Genomic DNA, 16,784 nt, shown 5'->3' with positions numbered 1-16,784 from the left:
TATTGCTCTATCTCCTCCAGGTGTCAAGTTAAATGGGCAAACAATGTGCGCTGTTTATGGTGCCACTGAAGTAAGACTTTAGGTGCCCCATCACGACGCTTAAAATAGGCCCATGATTTAATTGAAAAGAGACCAACAGTGGCCTATTAAATAATTATTTGGCATTGGTAGTCTATAGTTCGTTCAATGCAATACTACATGTCTCTTTTACATGCAAAATGCCTATTTATTGGATTGTTGCTTAAATATTTGCGATTAGTGTTTCCATGATTTATAACGGTAGGTCAAACGGTTTTCACTGAGAAGATTGTGCTGGTCTTTGAACGTATCTTGCAACAACGGAACACCTAATGCTTCCCACATAGGTCGCAATCTAAACATAGGGCCTGATTCACAAAGATGTGGCTATTTGTTTTAGCACTCCTGGCGTTCTCCTGCATACTAGCACTAATCCAGGAGTACTACAGCAGTAAGTCACACCCCCTCACTGCAAAATCTTTGTGAATTTTCCGGCCACAGTTGGCCAACCAACTACCTGGGTTATTTATCACCCCATTCCTATGACAACATTGTGGGACCACAAAACTGTGAGAAAGTGCTATACAAATGTTTAAGTATGACACGATACCTTTTGCCAAACTCCAAAAGGTACAACATGTATGTTTATTAGCTTTACTCCACTTTGCTCAAGGTACCAGAAGACAGGCCTTTCAGTATCTCCAACATAGATTGGAACATCGGGTCTTATTTCAGCAAGCTTCTTTAGTGTGGGATAACTGCAAAGAAAATGAAATAAACAAAGTAGTGTGATGAAACAAGCAACCAGTACAGATGACTCTCTTAACTTTATAGTTGTTCAAACTGACATGATCTCATTTATACAATTGTAACATGTGGTGCAATGACCAGATTGATTTACAGTAATGTTCATTATATTGATTCTTAGTCTTCCTTGTCATATGCTTTATTTCAGGAAGGTTTGCACTGTTCTGAAAACAAGAAACAGCAAAGGCACTTTTAATGTAAGCAGCATAGATTGCACCCTACCTTACCCTTGGGATAAATGTAACTGGCATCCTGCCTGCACATTCACATACCTTTTCATTGAAGTGTCACAGAACCTAGATGCCACTTAATTCTCATAAAGATGCCCATGTAAATACTTGGCACTATGCATGATCTATAGCACACCAACACTTAAGGTGTAATGACCACAAAGGGTCCATTTGTAGTCTTTAGATTCTACAGTGCAATACTGTATTCTCTTTTACTCAAGGGTCTGATTTGTTGCAACTTCATCAAATGTAATTAAACAATGACTGATCAACAAAACAAGTAATATTAACAGTTTTAATATATGCTGTTAATAGCTTTTAAAAATAGCTTTACTTCGGCGATGTGCAGGAAAGACATGAGGGAAATATGGTTTCCTTGAATCAGTTTTATTTATTTATTTGTTTTTCACATTTTATTTTTTTGTTCAAGACATTTTATTGATTATTATAAAGCCATAGACTAATATGAACACATTGAATTGTTCAGATTTTGAAGACAGAAGGAAGATTGGTCAAAGAGAACCTGATAAGTAGTGCACAGTACTTTGAAGAGGATGTGTTTGTGAACTGCACCCAATAAAGGGAATTGAAAAGAGGGTGAGCATGACAGAAACCTGTTGGTGCCCCTAGTCAAGTAGGCAACAGAATATCAGGCCACTTAAAGGTGGTTTACAATACGCTTGGGGAGAACCAAGTAGACAGCATTGACATATTCATGTCTTTTCGCCAATGATAAATGTCTCAGACAAGCGTTTGAAATAAGTATTACGAAAGAGGAGTTACTTTCAAAACTAGCAAAGATGAAATGTGCAGCTAGAAACAATAGCAGAAATTTGAGAAGGTAGGTACCGCCATAATCAAAAAGAACTTTTATGTTTCTGACACTTGTACAGCAATAAGGACATGGTCCCATTTCTGACAAATAAAGGATGTCCTGCAAGTCCAAGACGGGGCACTCACCACCAACACTTTAGATTTGTCACAGTTAATCCTGGATCGGAGACCACCTTTCCAGTTCCAGGCTTACATCAGCTCATCATTGAACACTGTAAGTGTGAAGTGTGGATAGCTTTGATACCTGTTGGAAAACTGTTCTAGCCAATCAAAGAAGACTGACTAAGGCTTGTTTGAAGAGGTGAGATGATAAGGAGCAAGTAAGAAATTGGGTTACTGGTTGAATGGAGTGTGAGCCTTGGTCAAGCAGTAACCAAAATCCTTGTCAGGGTAAAGCACAAGCAAGCCCTAAATTAAACTGTGCTCACCATCTTGGTAGCTGGGCAAAGAGCAGTCAGGCTTAACTTAGGTTAAAGTATCTGTGCAGCACTTTAAACCGTAAAATATTAAAACACCACACCGACAATTTGAGCAAAAATTAATAAATAAAACAGGACTAAAATAACTAAAATCCAATCAGTATAAGTGGAGTAAATATTTTTTAAAGTGTAAAGTGAAAAATGATGCCCAAAGTCATAAAGCACGGACTGTGGCTATCTAATTGCTCTGGACCAGGTCAAAGTCAAAAGTTCAGGCTGACCATGAAGTGCAAGTCAGTTACAGTCCCAGATTAGTTTGGCTGAAGATTTACCATCTCAAGTTCACAGTTGTGAAGAGCCCAAAAGGTTGGTTTTAAGAGCCTGTAAGCTCACCAAGGGTCTAGGACCTAAGAGGCACCACTTGGGGTCAGGAAGTGGTTGGGGAGCCTTTTATATCCCTGAAGCTAAGACAGGGGCCAGCAGCCCTTGGAGTCACTCTGGGGTCCTGGGTTCAAGATGAAGCTTCTGGTCCAGTTCTTCTTTCACAGGCAAGAGGGCAACAGGAGGCAGGTCAGCACAGCAGGGCAGGGGTTCCTTCAGAGCAGTAGTCCAGCAGAGTGGCAGTCCTTGGAGCAGAAGTGTAATGAAGATGTGATGTCTGAGGTCCAGCATTGATACCCAGCTGAGCCTTTGAAGTGGGGTAGAAGCTTCTAGAGGGATTCCTTTAAAGTCCCTAGACATCCTGCCTGTCCTGTCTCCAGGCTAACTATAGTGGGTTTACAGCCCTTTGTGTGGAGGCCGGACACTGGCTATTTCGATATAAATGTGGCTGTGCCCATCTCCTCCTTCCTATCCTGACAGTGACGGCCCATCCATGCACACCTAAGCTTCCTACTGTACGTGTCTGTCATGGAGAAATACACAACGTTCTGTCAGCTACACCCAGTCATGTGACTAGAGACAGGCTACATGCATTGAATGGCTAAGGTACGGACATGCCATTCTAAAAGTGGCATTTTCAAAATTGTAATTTAAAATTCAACTTCACCGTGAGTTAGGAATTTAAATTCAAATACCAGAGACACCAAACATGAACTGCTTATCTCTTCTCAATTGGAAATTACCCTTATAAAATGTAATAAGGTAACTCTGAAGCTATACTATGGGAGCAATAGACCTTACAGTAATGAAAAAGTAATATAAGAGTCTTTCACTTCCAAGACCTGTAAAACCTAAAAGTACATCTCCCACTTTTTACATACACTTCACTCTGTCCTTGATCTGTCCAGGGATCCAGGGCCTAAACTAGGGGGTGACATGTATTGAAAGGGAAGGTTTGGGCCTTGCAAAAGGATTATTTTGCCAGGTTGAAATGGCAGTTTAAAATCTGCACACACAGGCCTGGACATGTTTAAAGTTCTACCTATGTGGGTGGCACAATCAGTACTGCAGGCCCACTATAAGCATTTAATTCACATGCACTGGGCACATGGAGTGCCACTTTATTAGTCACTTATAAGTACATTAAATATGCCATTTATAGATAAGGAAACTGTTTAAGGAGGGAGCACATTCACTTTAGCATTTAAGGCGGAAGCACATTCACTTTCGCATTGGTTAGCAGTGGTAAAGTGTTCAGAGTCCTAAGGCCTACAAAAACAAGATCAGTAAAATGGAGGAAAAAAGGCAAAAAGTTTGGGGGATGACCACCCTAGGCTGACAGATCTAACAGAGGAAACCTGAAGCACTCCATATCCAAAAAATGACCTGAAAGGTGGAAAGGGAATGAGATCACAGCCTGAGAGCGATTGATGAGGGAGACCTTCAACCAGGAGGAGGCAAAGTTCAATACGTAGTCTTCCTCCAGCTAGCTGAGGAGATTCTTCCTAGACCAGATACATGAGTATGCCCTAGAGGGAATCATTCTCATCTGTCAATGGCAGGATGTTGACCACTCGTTGGGTGGTCCGCATGCCCTGATTGCACAGCCCACTCATTATTTTGTTGGAATACACGTGCTGACTGTACTCATTTATAAGATATGTTTTATACACTGTTACTTTGTGAAGATACCTGAGGTGATCAGAATGCATGTGGCTTATGTAAATCAGGTCTGCACAGCAAAGTCGTTCCAGCCAGTCAGCGGGAGGCTCATGAAGCAACCACCATCCTCTAGCAAAGGCAGGCCCAATGACCCAGGGATCAAACACCATGCGTGTATCACCAAACTTCAGATCCATGCATGCATGGGTGATGTATGTAATCTGTTAAAAAGAAAACAATAATTAATTTTATGTTATTTAATTTTGCATGAGCTGGCAGTACATCATAATGTTGCAAGGGAGATGTATATTTTAAAGGTGAGCCGAGACAACTGTTAGCTATCCTCTAAATACATTATAGGAAAAGTTATATTGAGCCCCTTCCCATGTTAGCCCTCTTCCATTGCTGATGTCTCACCTCAACTGTCCCCAGGCATTCTGGACCATGACCACATCATCAGTCCACAACTTTTGCAGAATATATCCCACCAATTTGATGCCACCATTTTGTTGAGTTCACGTCCTCCCATGATCATACCACGTTCTGGAGCATTTGCACCCCCTATAGACTATTTATTTTTACAGTGAATGTCCCTTATCAGTGGTGTTTGTACAGCTTTGTGCTTTAAGGGCAAAAATGACTTTCCCTAATTTTTGGGTTAAATTAATATTTTGTAGATTTAGGTAAGAACCTGTTCCTTCCTTATAAGACACTGCTTTTCACTTATAGCTCTGAAGCAATGCTAATTGATGCAGGAAAGCAGACAAAACAGTACCTGCCACTTTACCCTCAATCACGCGATGCAGAAGGAGGAGAACCCATGTGGCTCCCACACTTTACCAAAATTCTAGTAGTTTAGGTGGCACCTCTTAGAAGCAGAGAGATATTGCCCACCACAAAAAGAGTGTGAGATAAAAAAAAAAACAATCAAAAGAAATGTATAGAGCGCGCTACTCACCCGTGAGGGTCTCAAGGCACTTGTGTGGGGGGGGTATGGGGGGAGTTACTGTTCGATCAGCCAAGTCTTGAGGTTTTTCCTGAAGAGCAGGAGGTCTTTGGTTTTGCGGAGGTTGGTGGGGAGGGAGTTCCAGGTTTTGGGGGCGAGGTATGAGAAGGCCCTGCCTGTTGTGGTGGTTCGTTGGATGCGGGGGACTGTAGCTAGTGCGAGGTCGGCTGATCGGAGGTTGCGGGTGGGAGTGTGGAAGTTCACTCTTTCGTTGAGGTAGGTTGGGCCGGTGTTGTGGAGGGATTTGTGTGTGTGGATGAGGATCTTGAAAGTGATTCTCTTGTCTATGGGGAGCCAGTGAAGGGATTTGAGGTGTGGTGAGATTTGTTCGTGCCAGGGGAGGTCCAGGACGAGGCGTGCAGCTGTGTTCTGGATTCTTTGGAGTTTGCGTTTGAGTTTGAGTGTGGTGCCGGCGTAGAGGGCGTTACCGTAGTCTAGTCTGCTGCTGATGAGTGAATGGGTGACTGTCTTCCTGGTCTCTGAGGGAATCCATTTGAAGGATTTTTTCAGTGTGCGGAGTGTGTGGAAGCAGGAAGAGGTTACTGCATTGATTTGCTGTGTCATGGAGAGGGAGGGGTCCAGGATGATGCCAAGGTTGCGTGCGTGGTTTGCGGGAGTTGGTGCGGGGCCTAGGGTGTGGGCCACCTGGAGTCATCCCATATGGTTTTGTTGGGTCCGAAGATGATGATTTCGGTTTTGTTGGAGTTAAGCTTGAGGTGTTTTTTTGTCATCCAGTTGGCGGTGTCGAGGAGGGCAGCGTGTAGGGTGGTTTTGGCGGTGGTGGGGTTGCGGGTGAGGGAGAGGATGAGTTGGGTGTCATCTGCATAGGAGAGAATGGTGATTCTGTGTGGTCAGAGGATGTTGGCGAGGGGGATCATGTAAATGTTGAAGAGTGTGGGGCTGAGGGAGGACCCTTAGGGGACTCCGGAGATGATTTTGGTAGCAGTGGAGTGGAAGGGTGGAAGGCGGACTCTTTGGGTCCGGTCGGTGAGGAAGGAGGTGAGCCAGTCTAAGGCTTTGTGATGAATTCCTGTGTTGTGGAGGCGTGTGTGGAGTATGTGGTGACAGACAGTGTCAAAGGCTGTGGAGAGGTCTATGAGGATGAGTGTGACGGTCTTGCCTTTCTCGAGATGCTAGAAATGGCCCCCTTTTTCATTTTCTCAAAATCTAACCGTCCACCATGGCGTCTCATGGGATTCAGGCATGCTTGATGTTAACCCTTCCAGTAGGACAACAAAGCGTTAGTGATCATAAAGCCTGAAGCATATCCATCATCTGGCCAGTGAATGTGGGATTGCCTAATACATCTTTTGTTTGTGCTAGTCTTGAATAAGTAGGACTTTCCGTAAATGGAGCTAGCTTTAATGATAGGCTATGAAACATGAAGAAACATATTGTTCACTAACTGGGGAACTAATTTCAGGATTTGCCACATCACCATGTGGGTAATTAGCCTGAATCTACAGTCCTGATTTGAATGCCAGCGTTGTTTTATGGCTATGATTGAGCAGTCAATGTGTCTCATATCATCTGTAGCTGTTTTACACATTTGTATTGTCCTTCAATCAGGTGTACAATGTCCTACTGGACGGGTGCTCTGTAAGGATCCACTAGACTTGCAAATATCACTGGGATTCCCCCTACTCCCACCACCCAAACAGTGACAAAAAAAATACCACGACGGAGTGATTAAACTTTCCTGCAGCAGAAGTGCTCTCCCTTTGATAAGAGGAAAGACTAAAGTCTCTTTCGTCGGTTTCCCTATCATCTGCTGACCACAGCTTAGAACCCACCCTCTATGCCTGCAGTCCTAAGCTCAGTCCTGGTATAGTACTGTTGCAGCGACAAACAGAAATATATCCCCTTTCAACTCTAATCCCCACAGAGCTCCCCATTTCATCAGGTCTCCATATCACAGGGCCCAAAACAAAGCTCAAACTCCTGCTCCAAATCTGTTGCAACATATTCCTCTCAGCATAGACTCAGCACACGAGTGACCACCATCAGCCTGTGACATCATTCTGACCCCTGCCAGCACCACTGCTTGTACGTTCACACTTTGTACATATGTGACTTTACAACCATGTCTTAAGTCTTGCCACTTCAGGCCTGGAGTGAGAGTAAGCCCATGTCAAAAGCGACTACAGTTATTACGTTGTAAATACCTGCTTTTGACATTAGCTGTGTCAATGGGTTGAAGCTCACAAACTCTGGTTGGAAAATATGCAAAAGTGAGGCATGACTTTTGTTTAGTTTAGTGGGTCTGTGTAGTGACAGGGTATTACACTCTTTCACTATACAGACTAAAATACCTTTCACTAGAATAAAAGTTGACTTGGTAATACATTCCTGTTTATCATGGGCCCACATAAGTAACAGATAGCTACAGACTTCATCTGCACATATTTATAAAGGATAACAAAAATCGAATTTGTTGGTAAACACAGATTTCAAAATAAGTAGGCTGCAGAGATGACTTTATAAAAAGTGTCTTTTTCGTTTTTGCTGATTGAAAGTCTGGACAGTAGTTAAACCTATTTTGACTAGGGTAGGGGAAGAGACTAGGCAACGCAGACTGTAACACTACTAGGGTGAGGACTTCATAAAGCTTGCAAATGATTGTTATTACATCTTTTTAATTTCATAATTTTATCAGCTCCAAGCTATCCTTTTCTTACTCCTTTTCCCTTTTTCAGATACCCCTTTGTTACCTATGGGTAGACATGATTGAAAGATGGCGTGTTTTACATGTGAGGAGCTGAATTCCAATTATTTGGAACCTACTTGCGTAGGTTTGCATCAAAGAGTTTACCGCCCGCTACCGCCATTCCTAGACGCCTGTCGGGTGTCATATTTAAGGAATGACCCTAGCCTGTGCTCAGGCCCGGTTAGCATCAAAATAAATGACTGTAATCAGGTAGGGGAGGCGTAGGTGAGACTAGAGGTTGTGCATCAAAGAATGAAGCTAGTCAGGTTAACGTCAAAAATATTGACTCCAACCTGACTAGCGTCATTTTTTGACACACAACCCCCATGGACATGATTCCTGTCTTAGCAAAGACAGGAGTCATGCCCCCTGCCCGATGGCCACGCCCAGGGGACTTAGGTCCCCTGGGCATGGGCATTGTGCACAGTGCCATGTAGGGGGGCCCAAGTTAGGCCCCCCTATGGCACTTAGAAAAATTAAATAAAACTTACCTGGACTCACCTTGGATGGGTTCCCCATCCTTGGGTGTCCTCCAGGTGTGGGTGGGGGTGGCTGGGGGTTTCCCTCGGTGCACGGAAGGGCACCTGTGGACTGCTTCCATGGTCTATGACCATGGAAATGAGCCCACAGGTCCCCTAACACCTGCCGTGACCCAGGTGTTAAATAATGGCGCTAACCAGGCTTACCGCCATTATTTAAGGCCCTCCTCCTCCCGTGCGTCATTTTTGCATGGGAGGATTAATAAGGCGCAAAGGCCTTAGAGTCATTTTTTGCCCGGGAACGCCTACCTTTCATCTCATTGACGCAAGGTAGTATTCCTCCAGCAAAAAATGATGCTAACTCCATAACTTTGACCCTAGACGGGTCTAGCACCAAAGTATAAACATGGAGTTAGGATTGCGCCGGATTTCTGTAAAATATTTACACAAATCCGGCGCAAACAGAGTATAAATATGCCCCCAAATGTTTCCAACATATAGTGACAATTTATTTACTGAGATCTCTTTTTCAAGCATTGTTCCTTTGTGTGTCGCGGCGACTCACACGACACCATTGTTCCTTTGTGTGTCCCGCTGACCCACACACACCAATAAAACAACAGTGACTAAGTGTGTGGTGACACTTAGACCTTGCAATTTTCAAATGAATATGTTTTAGCATATGAAAACTACTAATTCTCCACATCCATTACACACAGCAGTATTGAATATTTAAAGACTTTGCTTTCCATAGCTTATTGTGTAATCTAAATTTAATTTTATTATTTGGTTCATACGTATATACACGTATGAGGCATAGTCCCATATGCTAATTAGCATTATTAATGGTGGTAAATCTTCCAAATCTAATTTTCTTAAGCATAGCAGTTGCATGTATGACACATCCCCTCCTTTTTTAAATGAAGTGGGAGGAACCAAAATTATAGTAGAAAGAATGGATACAGTTATTTGAATCTTATTTAATCACAATAGGAGGTGAAAGTTTCAGTCCCATAAGGACACAACACACTTTATTGCACAACTTAGTTATACATGGTAAGAAACCATAAAAAACTCTTCATGAACTGTTATCACCAATGCTAAGTCCAAATGAAGAAGAAGATACATTGGATGAATACAAAACAACATACTTGAGATTAGAACAAAGTTTTGGCAATAAAATTAATTTAGTGTTAGAACATCATTAATTCCTTTCTAGTGTTTGGGGCAAACGGAAGAGGTGAATAATCTATGTAGCTGTACTAAGAGGCTTTTGTGAGAATTAATTGGATTTGGGAACTTAAAAGAAATTAATTAGCTAGATTTACCAGTGATACTCGCATTGAAGGAAAACTTTTAGAGAAAAATCCAAATTTACATAAGGCTAGCGATATTGCTAAATCAATTTAATGCACAGCACTATGTATAAAAGAAATGAGAATGCCTAACAATACAGTTTCTGAGACTTGACCCTAGCAATCCGTAGAATAGAGTATGCACTTTTAAGCACATGCTTAATACACATCCTAAGCAAGCATCTCAAACTAACAAATGAAAGTGTTTCTGCTGAAGCAGCAGCAGTCATCTTGCTAACAAAGTACATTTTCAAGCCCATAACACTACTTGCTGGAAGTATAACAAGAAAGGCAATTTCGCTAGAGCATGCAAAGATGAAGGAAATAAACAAGTTAGCTTCATTAATGATTCAGCACAAGAAATAAAGAAAATAGCCGTTCAAGTCAACAATGAAATATGCAAAACAAAAAATACTTATCTCTTTAGATGGTGTTTCCCTCAAGATGTAAACAGATTCTAGTTCTCCTTTCCTTCTTACCAACAAGTGTATTCAGTGTTTATCTAATAAAAGTTCCAAGATCAAAGTACATGACTTATCCCCAAGAGGATAAAACATAGACCCTATTTTGCTAGTAGAAAAGATCAAAGCCCGCACATCATTTAAAAAGAGTTCCACTGCAGGGAAGTTTTTTATCAGGGGTGCCTTCTCCATTAGGGCGAAGGAGCGTAGCCGTCCCCGCCAGCAACGGCAGCTGCAAACCTTTTACCAAAAAAGGATAATAAACTGTGTTTATTATCGATTTTTGGTAAAAGGGGTGGGGCCACTTGGGTGACAAGCAGTGAGGGTGCCCCTCAAGGCACGTGTGTGTTTGGCCGGCCGTCTCGGGTCGGCCAAACACACATGCGCAGTAGGCTCTCTCCAGCCCAGCAACACAAAAAAGAGGTAATGATCACCCTGAATTTAAATGAGAAAGAACACACTCTTCAAGGCAACAGAACAGTAGGATGAGAGGACATTTGCATTGAATTTCCAGAGCTAGTTTCAGATAAATTGCATTTGTTATGCAATTACCAACAGAAGATTAAACAAAAAAATGGAGCTAAACCATTTGCACTAAGCCACATCTTGTTCCCCATCTCATGAGCGAACAATTACAATTTGAATTGAAAAGATTGGCTGGCTTAGGCATTATTCAGCCCATAGATTGCTCAGAATGACTGGCCCTTGTTATACTAGTTACCAAAGGTAATGGAAAAGGAATCTGATTGTGTGCTGACTTGCATTGTCTTAACAACAATATTTGGGTGGAAAGACAACCTTTGCCTTGAATAAACGAAATGCTATGTACCATGGGTCCAGCAAGTTGCTTTAATGATTGATCTTAGACATAGCACCAAGTGGAACTGCACCCAGATTCCATGGCTTTCACAGCTTTTATTACTCCTTGTGGTGCTTTTATGTTCCAACGAATGCCTGTTGGCCTCACATCTGTGGCCACAGTTTTTCAACAAATTTTGCATCAAACTTTAAAAGACGTGCCAAAGGCTCTCTGGCCCAAATTTAAGAAAAGTGGCGCTGTATCCAATGTAGCGCCACTTTTCATGTGCCCCTTGGCGACCCCCTACCGCCACGATGTGAGCACAAGGAGTACAGTTGCAAGAGAGAAGTCTTTTTGGTCCTGAGACTTCAGGGAACAGGAGGCAATCTCTATCCAAGGCCTTGGAGAGCACTTCTTCGCCACAGCCAGGGAGCTGCAAGGCAGCAGGGCAACAGCAAGGCAGCGGTCCTTCACAGAAAGCAGTCAGGTGAGTCCTTTGGGCAGCCATGCAGTTCTTCTTGGCAGGATGCAGCTTCTGGTCACAAGTTTCTTCTCCAGGAAGTGTCTGAGTTGGAAGGGGCAGAGGCCCTGTTTATATACCCAAATGTGCCTTTGAAGTGGCTTAGAAGTGCTCCAGGTCCCCTTTCAGTTCAATCCTGTCTGCCAGGGTCCCAGTAGGGGGTGTGGCAGTCCTTTGTGTGAGAGCAGGCCCTCAACCCTCCCAGCCCAGGAAGACCCATTCAAAATTCAGATGTATGCAAGTGAGGCTGAGTATCCTGTGTTTGGGGTGTGTCTGAGTGAATGCACAAGGAGCTGTCAACGGCACAGAAAGATTTAAGTGCAGAGAAATTCTCACTTTCTAAAAGTGACATTTCCAAAACAGTAATATTAAATCTAACTTCACCAGTCAGCAGGATTTTTTATCACCATTCTGCCCATACTAAATATGACCTTCCTACTCCTTTCAGATCAGCAGCTACCACTCAAACAATATATGAGGACAGCCCCAATGTTAGCCTTTGAAGGGAGCAGGCCTCACAGCAGTGTAAAAATGAATTTGGGAGTTTTACGCTACCAGGACATGTAAACTACATAGGTACAAGTCCTGCGTTTTTCCTACACAGCACCCTGCCTTGTGGGTTACCTAGGTCATACCTTAGGGTTGTCTTATATGTAGAAAAAGGTGAGTTTTAGGCTTGGCAAGTACTTTTAAATGCCAAGTCGAATTGGCAGTGAGACTGCACACACAGGCCTTGCAGTGGCAGGCCTGAGACAAGGTTAAGGGGCTACTTAAGTGGGTGGCACAACCAGTGCTGCAGGCCCACTAGTAGCATTTAATCTACAGGCCTTGGGCACATATAGTGCACAGTACTAGGGACTAATAAATACATTAAATAATCCAGTTGGGTATGATCCAATGTTACCATGTTTAAAGGGAGAGAGCATATGCACTTTAGCACTGGTTAGCAGTGGTGAAGTGCGCAGAGTCTAAAAACCAATAAAAACAGTGTCCAAAAAGTGGAGAGAGGCAGGCAAAATGTTAGGGGTGACCACCCTAAGGCTGTCAGGTCTAACACTATTGATGTACTGTGCAGGATTAGCGCCAACAAATGTTATGGGATCAAAACTGTCAGGATTACTTCAACAAGGTTAAAGAAGCTGTCGCCTCTGCCCCTTTTCTTGAAAATTATGACAGTAAATGGAAACCTGTTTTACAAACTGATGCCACTAGGAGGGGTTTCGGGACAACACTCTCTCAATTTATAAATGATAAGGAAAGAGGTTTAGCTTTCTCCTTCCGGTCTTTAACAAAATCTAAAGTGAGCTTGTCAGTGGTAGGAAAGACGGTCTTGCTTGGTATTGGGCTGGAATTTTTTTTAAATATTATCTTTGGTATTTGCAATTCAGTATGCCCACTGACCACAAACCACTAACATATGTTCTCTACAAAAGGCTGTGGGTGCAATACTCTATATATAGCTAAACGAGCATTAGACTTAAAAGGATTTTGCTTTATGTTAGAATGCATACCAGGGCCCTTATTACAGCTACAACACAATTTCCATGTTGTCCCATGGCACACCTTAAGCAGGTGCGCCGAGTGCAAACCAAGAAAGTGCATCCTATCAAGAAGAATGCTGTGCCCTCGGGGCAGCCATGAATTCGAACTGCCCCGAGGGCAGTGCATTCAATAGAGATACGGAGCGGCTGTTTAAATCTACTCTGTGTTTTTGTGTGCAGGTGACTGCACTCACCTGCAAAGGAATGTCTGGGGGGTCTGTGGGAGCTGAGGCAAATAGGTTCACTAATTTGCATGTGCAAAAGAGGGAATGTCCTCAAACGATAGCACAAGCATTTGTGGCCCCTTCCCAACGTGCGCAGAGGGTGCACAAAGTGGGCGCAAATGCCTATTGTGCCCCTAAGGCACTTGTGTAATACAGCCGTAGGTGCACAAAGTTTGACAGCGGATTTTCTATCTAGAGCTCCAATTAATAATTGTGAATATGAGGAACCTAAAGAATATCCTATTCTGTAAATAAGCATCTTCTGCCATAACAGCTGATGAATGAAAAGAGGGTTTGGGCAAGGATAGTGCACTCAACCAAATCAAAATATATATCAATTATATGAATGGCCTAGGAACTGTTGTGATGTACCTGAAGCAATAAAAGATGTTTGGGAAATCAGAAATCAATTAAGTATTGAAGGCGAGATGTTCCTAAGAAATGACAAGATTGTACTACCTGAAGTTTTGTGGAACAAAATCATAGATTTCGCCCATCAAGGCCATTTGTGTAGTAGTATCACAAAGAGCAGAATTAGGGATAAATGTTGGTTTCTGTGATTTTATTCTTTGACCAAACAGCAAGTGAAAAGCTGTATAAGTTGTGCAAACATTGATCAGAGTAAATATTATCACAAGATTTTCTTGTCACCATTCACAGTGTTATAAAAACCATGGAGAAAAAACATAATTGGTCCTATCAAAAAGTTTGGTTCGCAGGTCAAGATTCTTTTCATCCTACTTGACTATCAATCGCATTGGATTACTACAAAAATTGTAACCCATATCACGATAAATGCCTTAATTAATTTCTTACTCAACACCTTTCTACTGAGAGAATTCTTTCAACCTTAATCACTGATAATGGTATACATTTCACTTCAAATGCTACAAAGGAATTCTTATTTAAATTTTCCATCAAACATTTTAAAACTGCATTGTATTGTCCTAGAACCAAAGGATTGGTTGAAAGGGCATACTGCATGATAAAAGAACACATTCAATTTGCTTGCATAAATAATAATGCTGTAGAGAAACACATTCAGGAAATTTTATTGTCTTATCACAACACTCCCAGTGCAGGTACCGGAAGGTCCCCTTTTTATCCTTGAGGGGAAGGAAAACAATCACAAAATTGTTTCCCAGTTGGAAAGGAGGATGGGTACCTATGGTAATAGAAACATCTATAAACAAAGTCAAACATTTGCCCATCAGAACTGGTATAGGAATTGGTGCAATTCTAAAGATGGTATCAGCAGCTGGCTGAAGGCGACTGAATAATTGTCAATTGGGCAAGAGGTTGTGGGGATGGTAAGACAAAAATGTATGACCCTATGCTCATTGTTGAGGTTAAAAGGAATATTGTGAAAATCAAGAATGGCCAAACATGTTGCGTTTACAGACTTTCCAAATGCCACAACATTCATGTCAAAAGACAAGATGTAGGAAGTAAAGCTATTAATAATGCCACATCTACTGAAGAGTTTCTTTACAGAAACACTAAATTGGCACAAAGACTATTATATGTACTGAGTAGTTGAGTGCATAACTACTTATGAAGATATTCCACACAACAAGAGATATATAAAAACACAATTTGGCACAAAGACTATACATGTACTAAGAAGAATGACATTTTCAATTTGGTGTTCTATCGGAAAGGGGTGTGTTATAACTCATCTTTTTAACCCCTTCGCACTTAGGCCCGCATAACTTTTTGTCCACATAAGCTAACCAAGCCAAATTTGCGTCCTTTTTTTCCAACATCCTAGGAATTCTGGAGGTACCCAGACTTTGTGGGTTCCCCTGAAAGAGGCCAAGAAATTGGCCAAAATACAGGGAAAATTTTGTTTTTTTCCAAAAAATTGGAAAAAGTGGCTGCAGAAGAAGGCTTGTGGTTTTTCCCCTGAAAATGGCATCAACAAAGGGTTTGCGGTGCTAAACTCAGCAGCTTCCCAGCTTTCAGGAACAGGCAGACTTGAATCAGAAAACCCAATTTTTCAACACAATTTTGGCATTTTTCTGGGACATACCCCATTTTTGCAATTTTTTGTGCTTTCAGCCTCCTTCCAGTCAGTGACAGAAATGGGCATGAAACCAATGCTGGATCCCAGAAACCTAAACATTTCTGAAACGTAGACAAAATTCTGAATTCAGCAAGGGGTCATTTGTGTAGATCCTACAAGGGTTTCCTACAGAAAATAACAACTGAAAAAGAAAAATATTGAAATTTAGGTGAAAAAAACATAAATGTTTCTCTACGTTTTACTCTGTAACTTTTCCCTGCAATGTCAGATTATCGAAAGCAATATACCGTTACGTCTGCTGGACTCCTCTGGTTGCGGGGATATATAGGGCTTGTAGGTTCATCAAGAACCCGAGGAACGCAGAGCCAATAAATGAGCTGCACCCTGACGTGCGTTTTCATTCTATACCGGGTATACAGCAATTCATTTGCTGAAATATAAAGAGTAAAAAATTGCTATCAAGAAAACCTTTGTATTTCCAAAAAGGGCACAAGATAAGGTGTTGAGGAGCAGTGGTTATTTGCACATCTCTGAATTCCGGGGTGACCATACTAGCATGTGAATTACAGGGCTTTTCTCAAATAGATGTCTTTTTTACACACTCTCCTATATTTGGAAGGAAAAAATGTAGAGAAAGAAAAGGGGCAATAACACTTGTTTTGCTAATCTATGTTCCCCCAAGTCTCCCGATAAAAATGATACCTCACTTGTGTGGGTAGGCCTAGCGCCCGCGACAGGAAACGCCCCAAAGCGCAACGTGGACACATCCAAATTTTTGGAAGAAAACAGAGGTGTTTTTTGCGAAGTGCCTACCTGTAGATTTTGGCCTCTAGCTCACCCGGCACCTAGGGAAACCTACCGAACCTGTGCATTTCTGAAAACTAGAGACCTAGGGGAATCCAAGGAGGGGTGACTTGCGGGGCTCGGACCAGGTTCTGTTACCCCGAATCCTTTGCAAACCTCAAAATTTGGCTAAAAAAACACATGTTCCTCACATTTCTGTGGCAGAAAGTTCTGGAATCTGAGAGGAGCCAAAAATTTCCTTTAACCCAGCGTTCCCCCAAGTCTCCTGATAAAAACGATACCTCACTTGTGTGGGTAGGCCTAGCGCCCGCGACAGGAAACGCCCCAAAGCGCAACGTGGACACATCCAAATTTTTGGAAGACAACAGAGGTGTTTTTTGCGAAGTGCCTACCTGTAGATTTTGGCCTCTAGCTCAGCCGGCACCTAGGGAAACCTACCAAACCTGTGCATTTCTGAAAACTAGAGACCTAGGGGAATCCAAGGAGGGGTGACTTGCGGGGCTCGGACCAG

General features: G+C 42.3%; 1 protein-coding gene across 1 annotated transcript in view; it reads right to left on the bottom strand.

The window, feature by feature from the left end:
• LOC138269580 (cytidine monophosphate-N-acetylneuraminic acid hydroxylase-like) overlaps positions 1-16,784 on the bottom strand; it is a 680,173-nt gene that overhangs the window by 328,183 nt on the left and 335,206 nt on the right. The window contains exons 5-6 of the mRNA XM_069218806.1: positions 4,382-4,572; positions 629-776 (exon numbers count right to left, since the gene is read on the bottom strand). Of these exons, the coding sequence (XP_069074907.1) occupies positions 629-776; positions 4,382-4,572 (339 nt within the window). The remainder of the gene's footprint in view (positions 1-628; positions 777-4,381; positions 4,573-16,784) is intronic.

This window comes from Pleurodeles waltl, chromosome 2_1 (assembly GCF_031143425.1).
Source record: "Pleurodeles waltl isolate 20211129_DDA chromosome 2_1, aPleWal1.hap1.20221129, whole genome shotgun sequence".
Classification (NCBI taxonomy): domain Eukaryota; kingdom Metazoa; phylum Chordata; class Amphibia; order Caudata; family Salamandridae; genus Pleurodeles; species Pleurodeles waltl.
The sequence above is the reverse complement of the archived record's forward strand: the minus strand, read 5'-3'. Positions and strand labels throughout refer to the sequence as shown.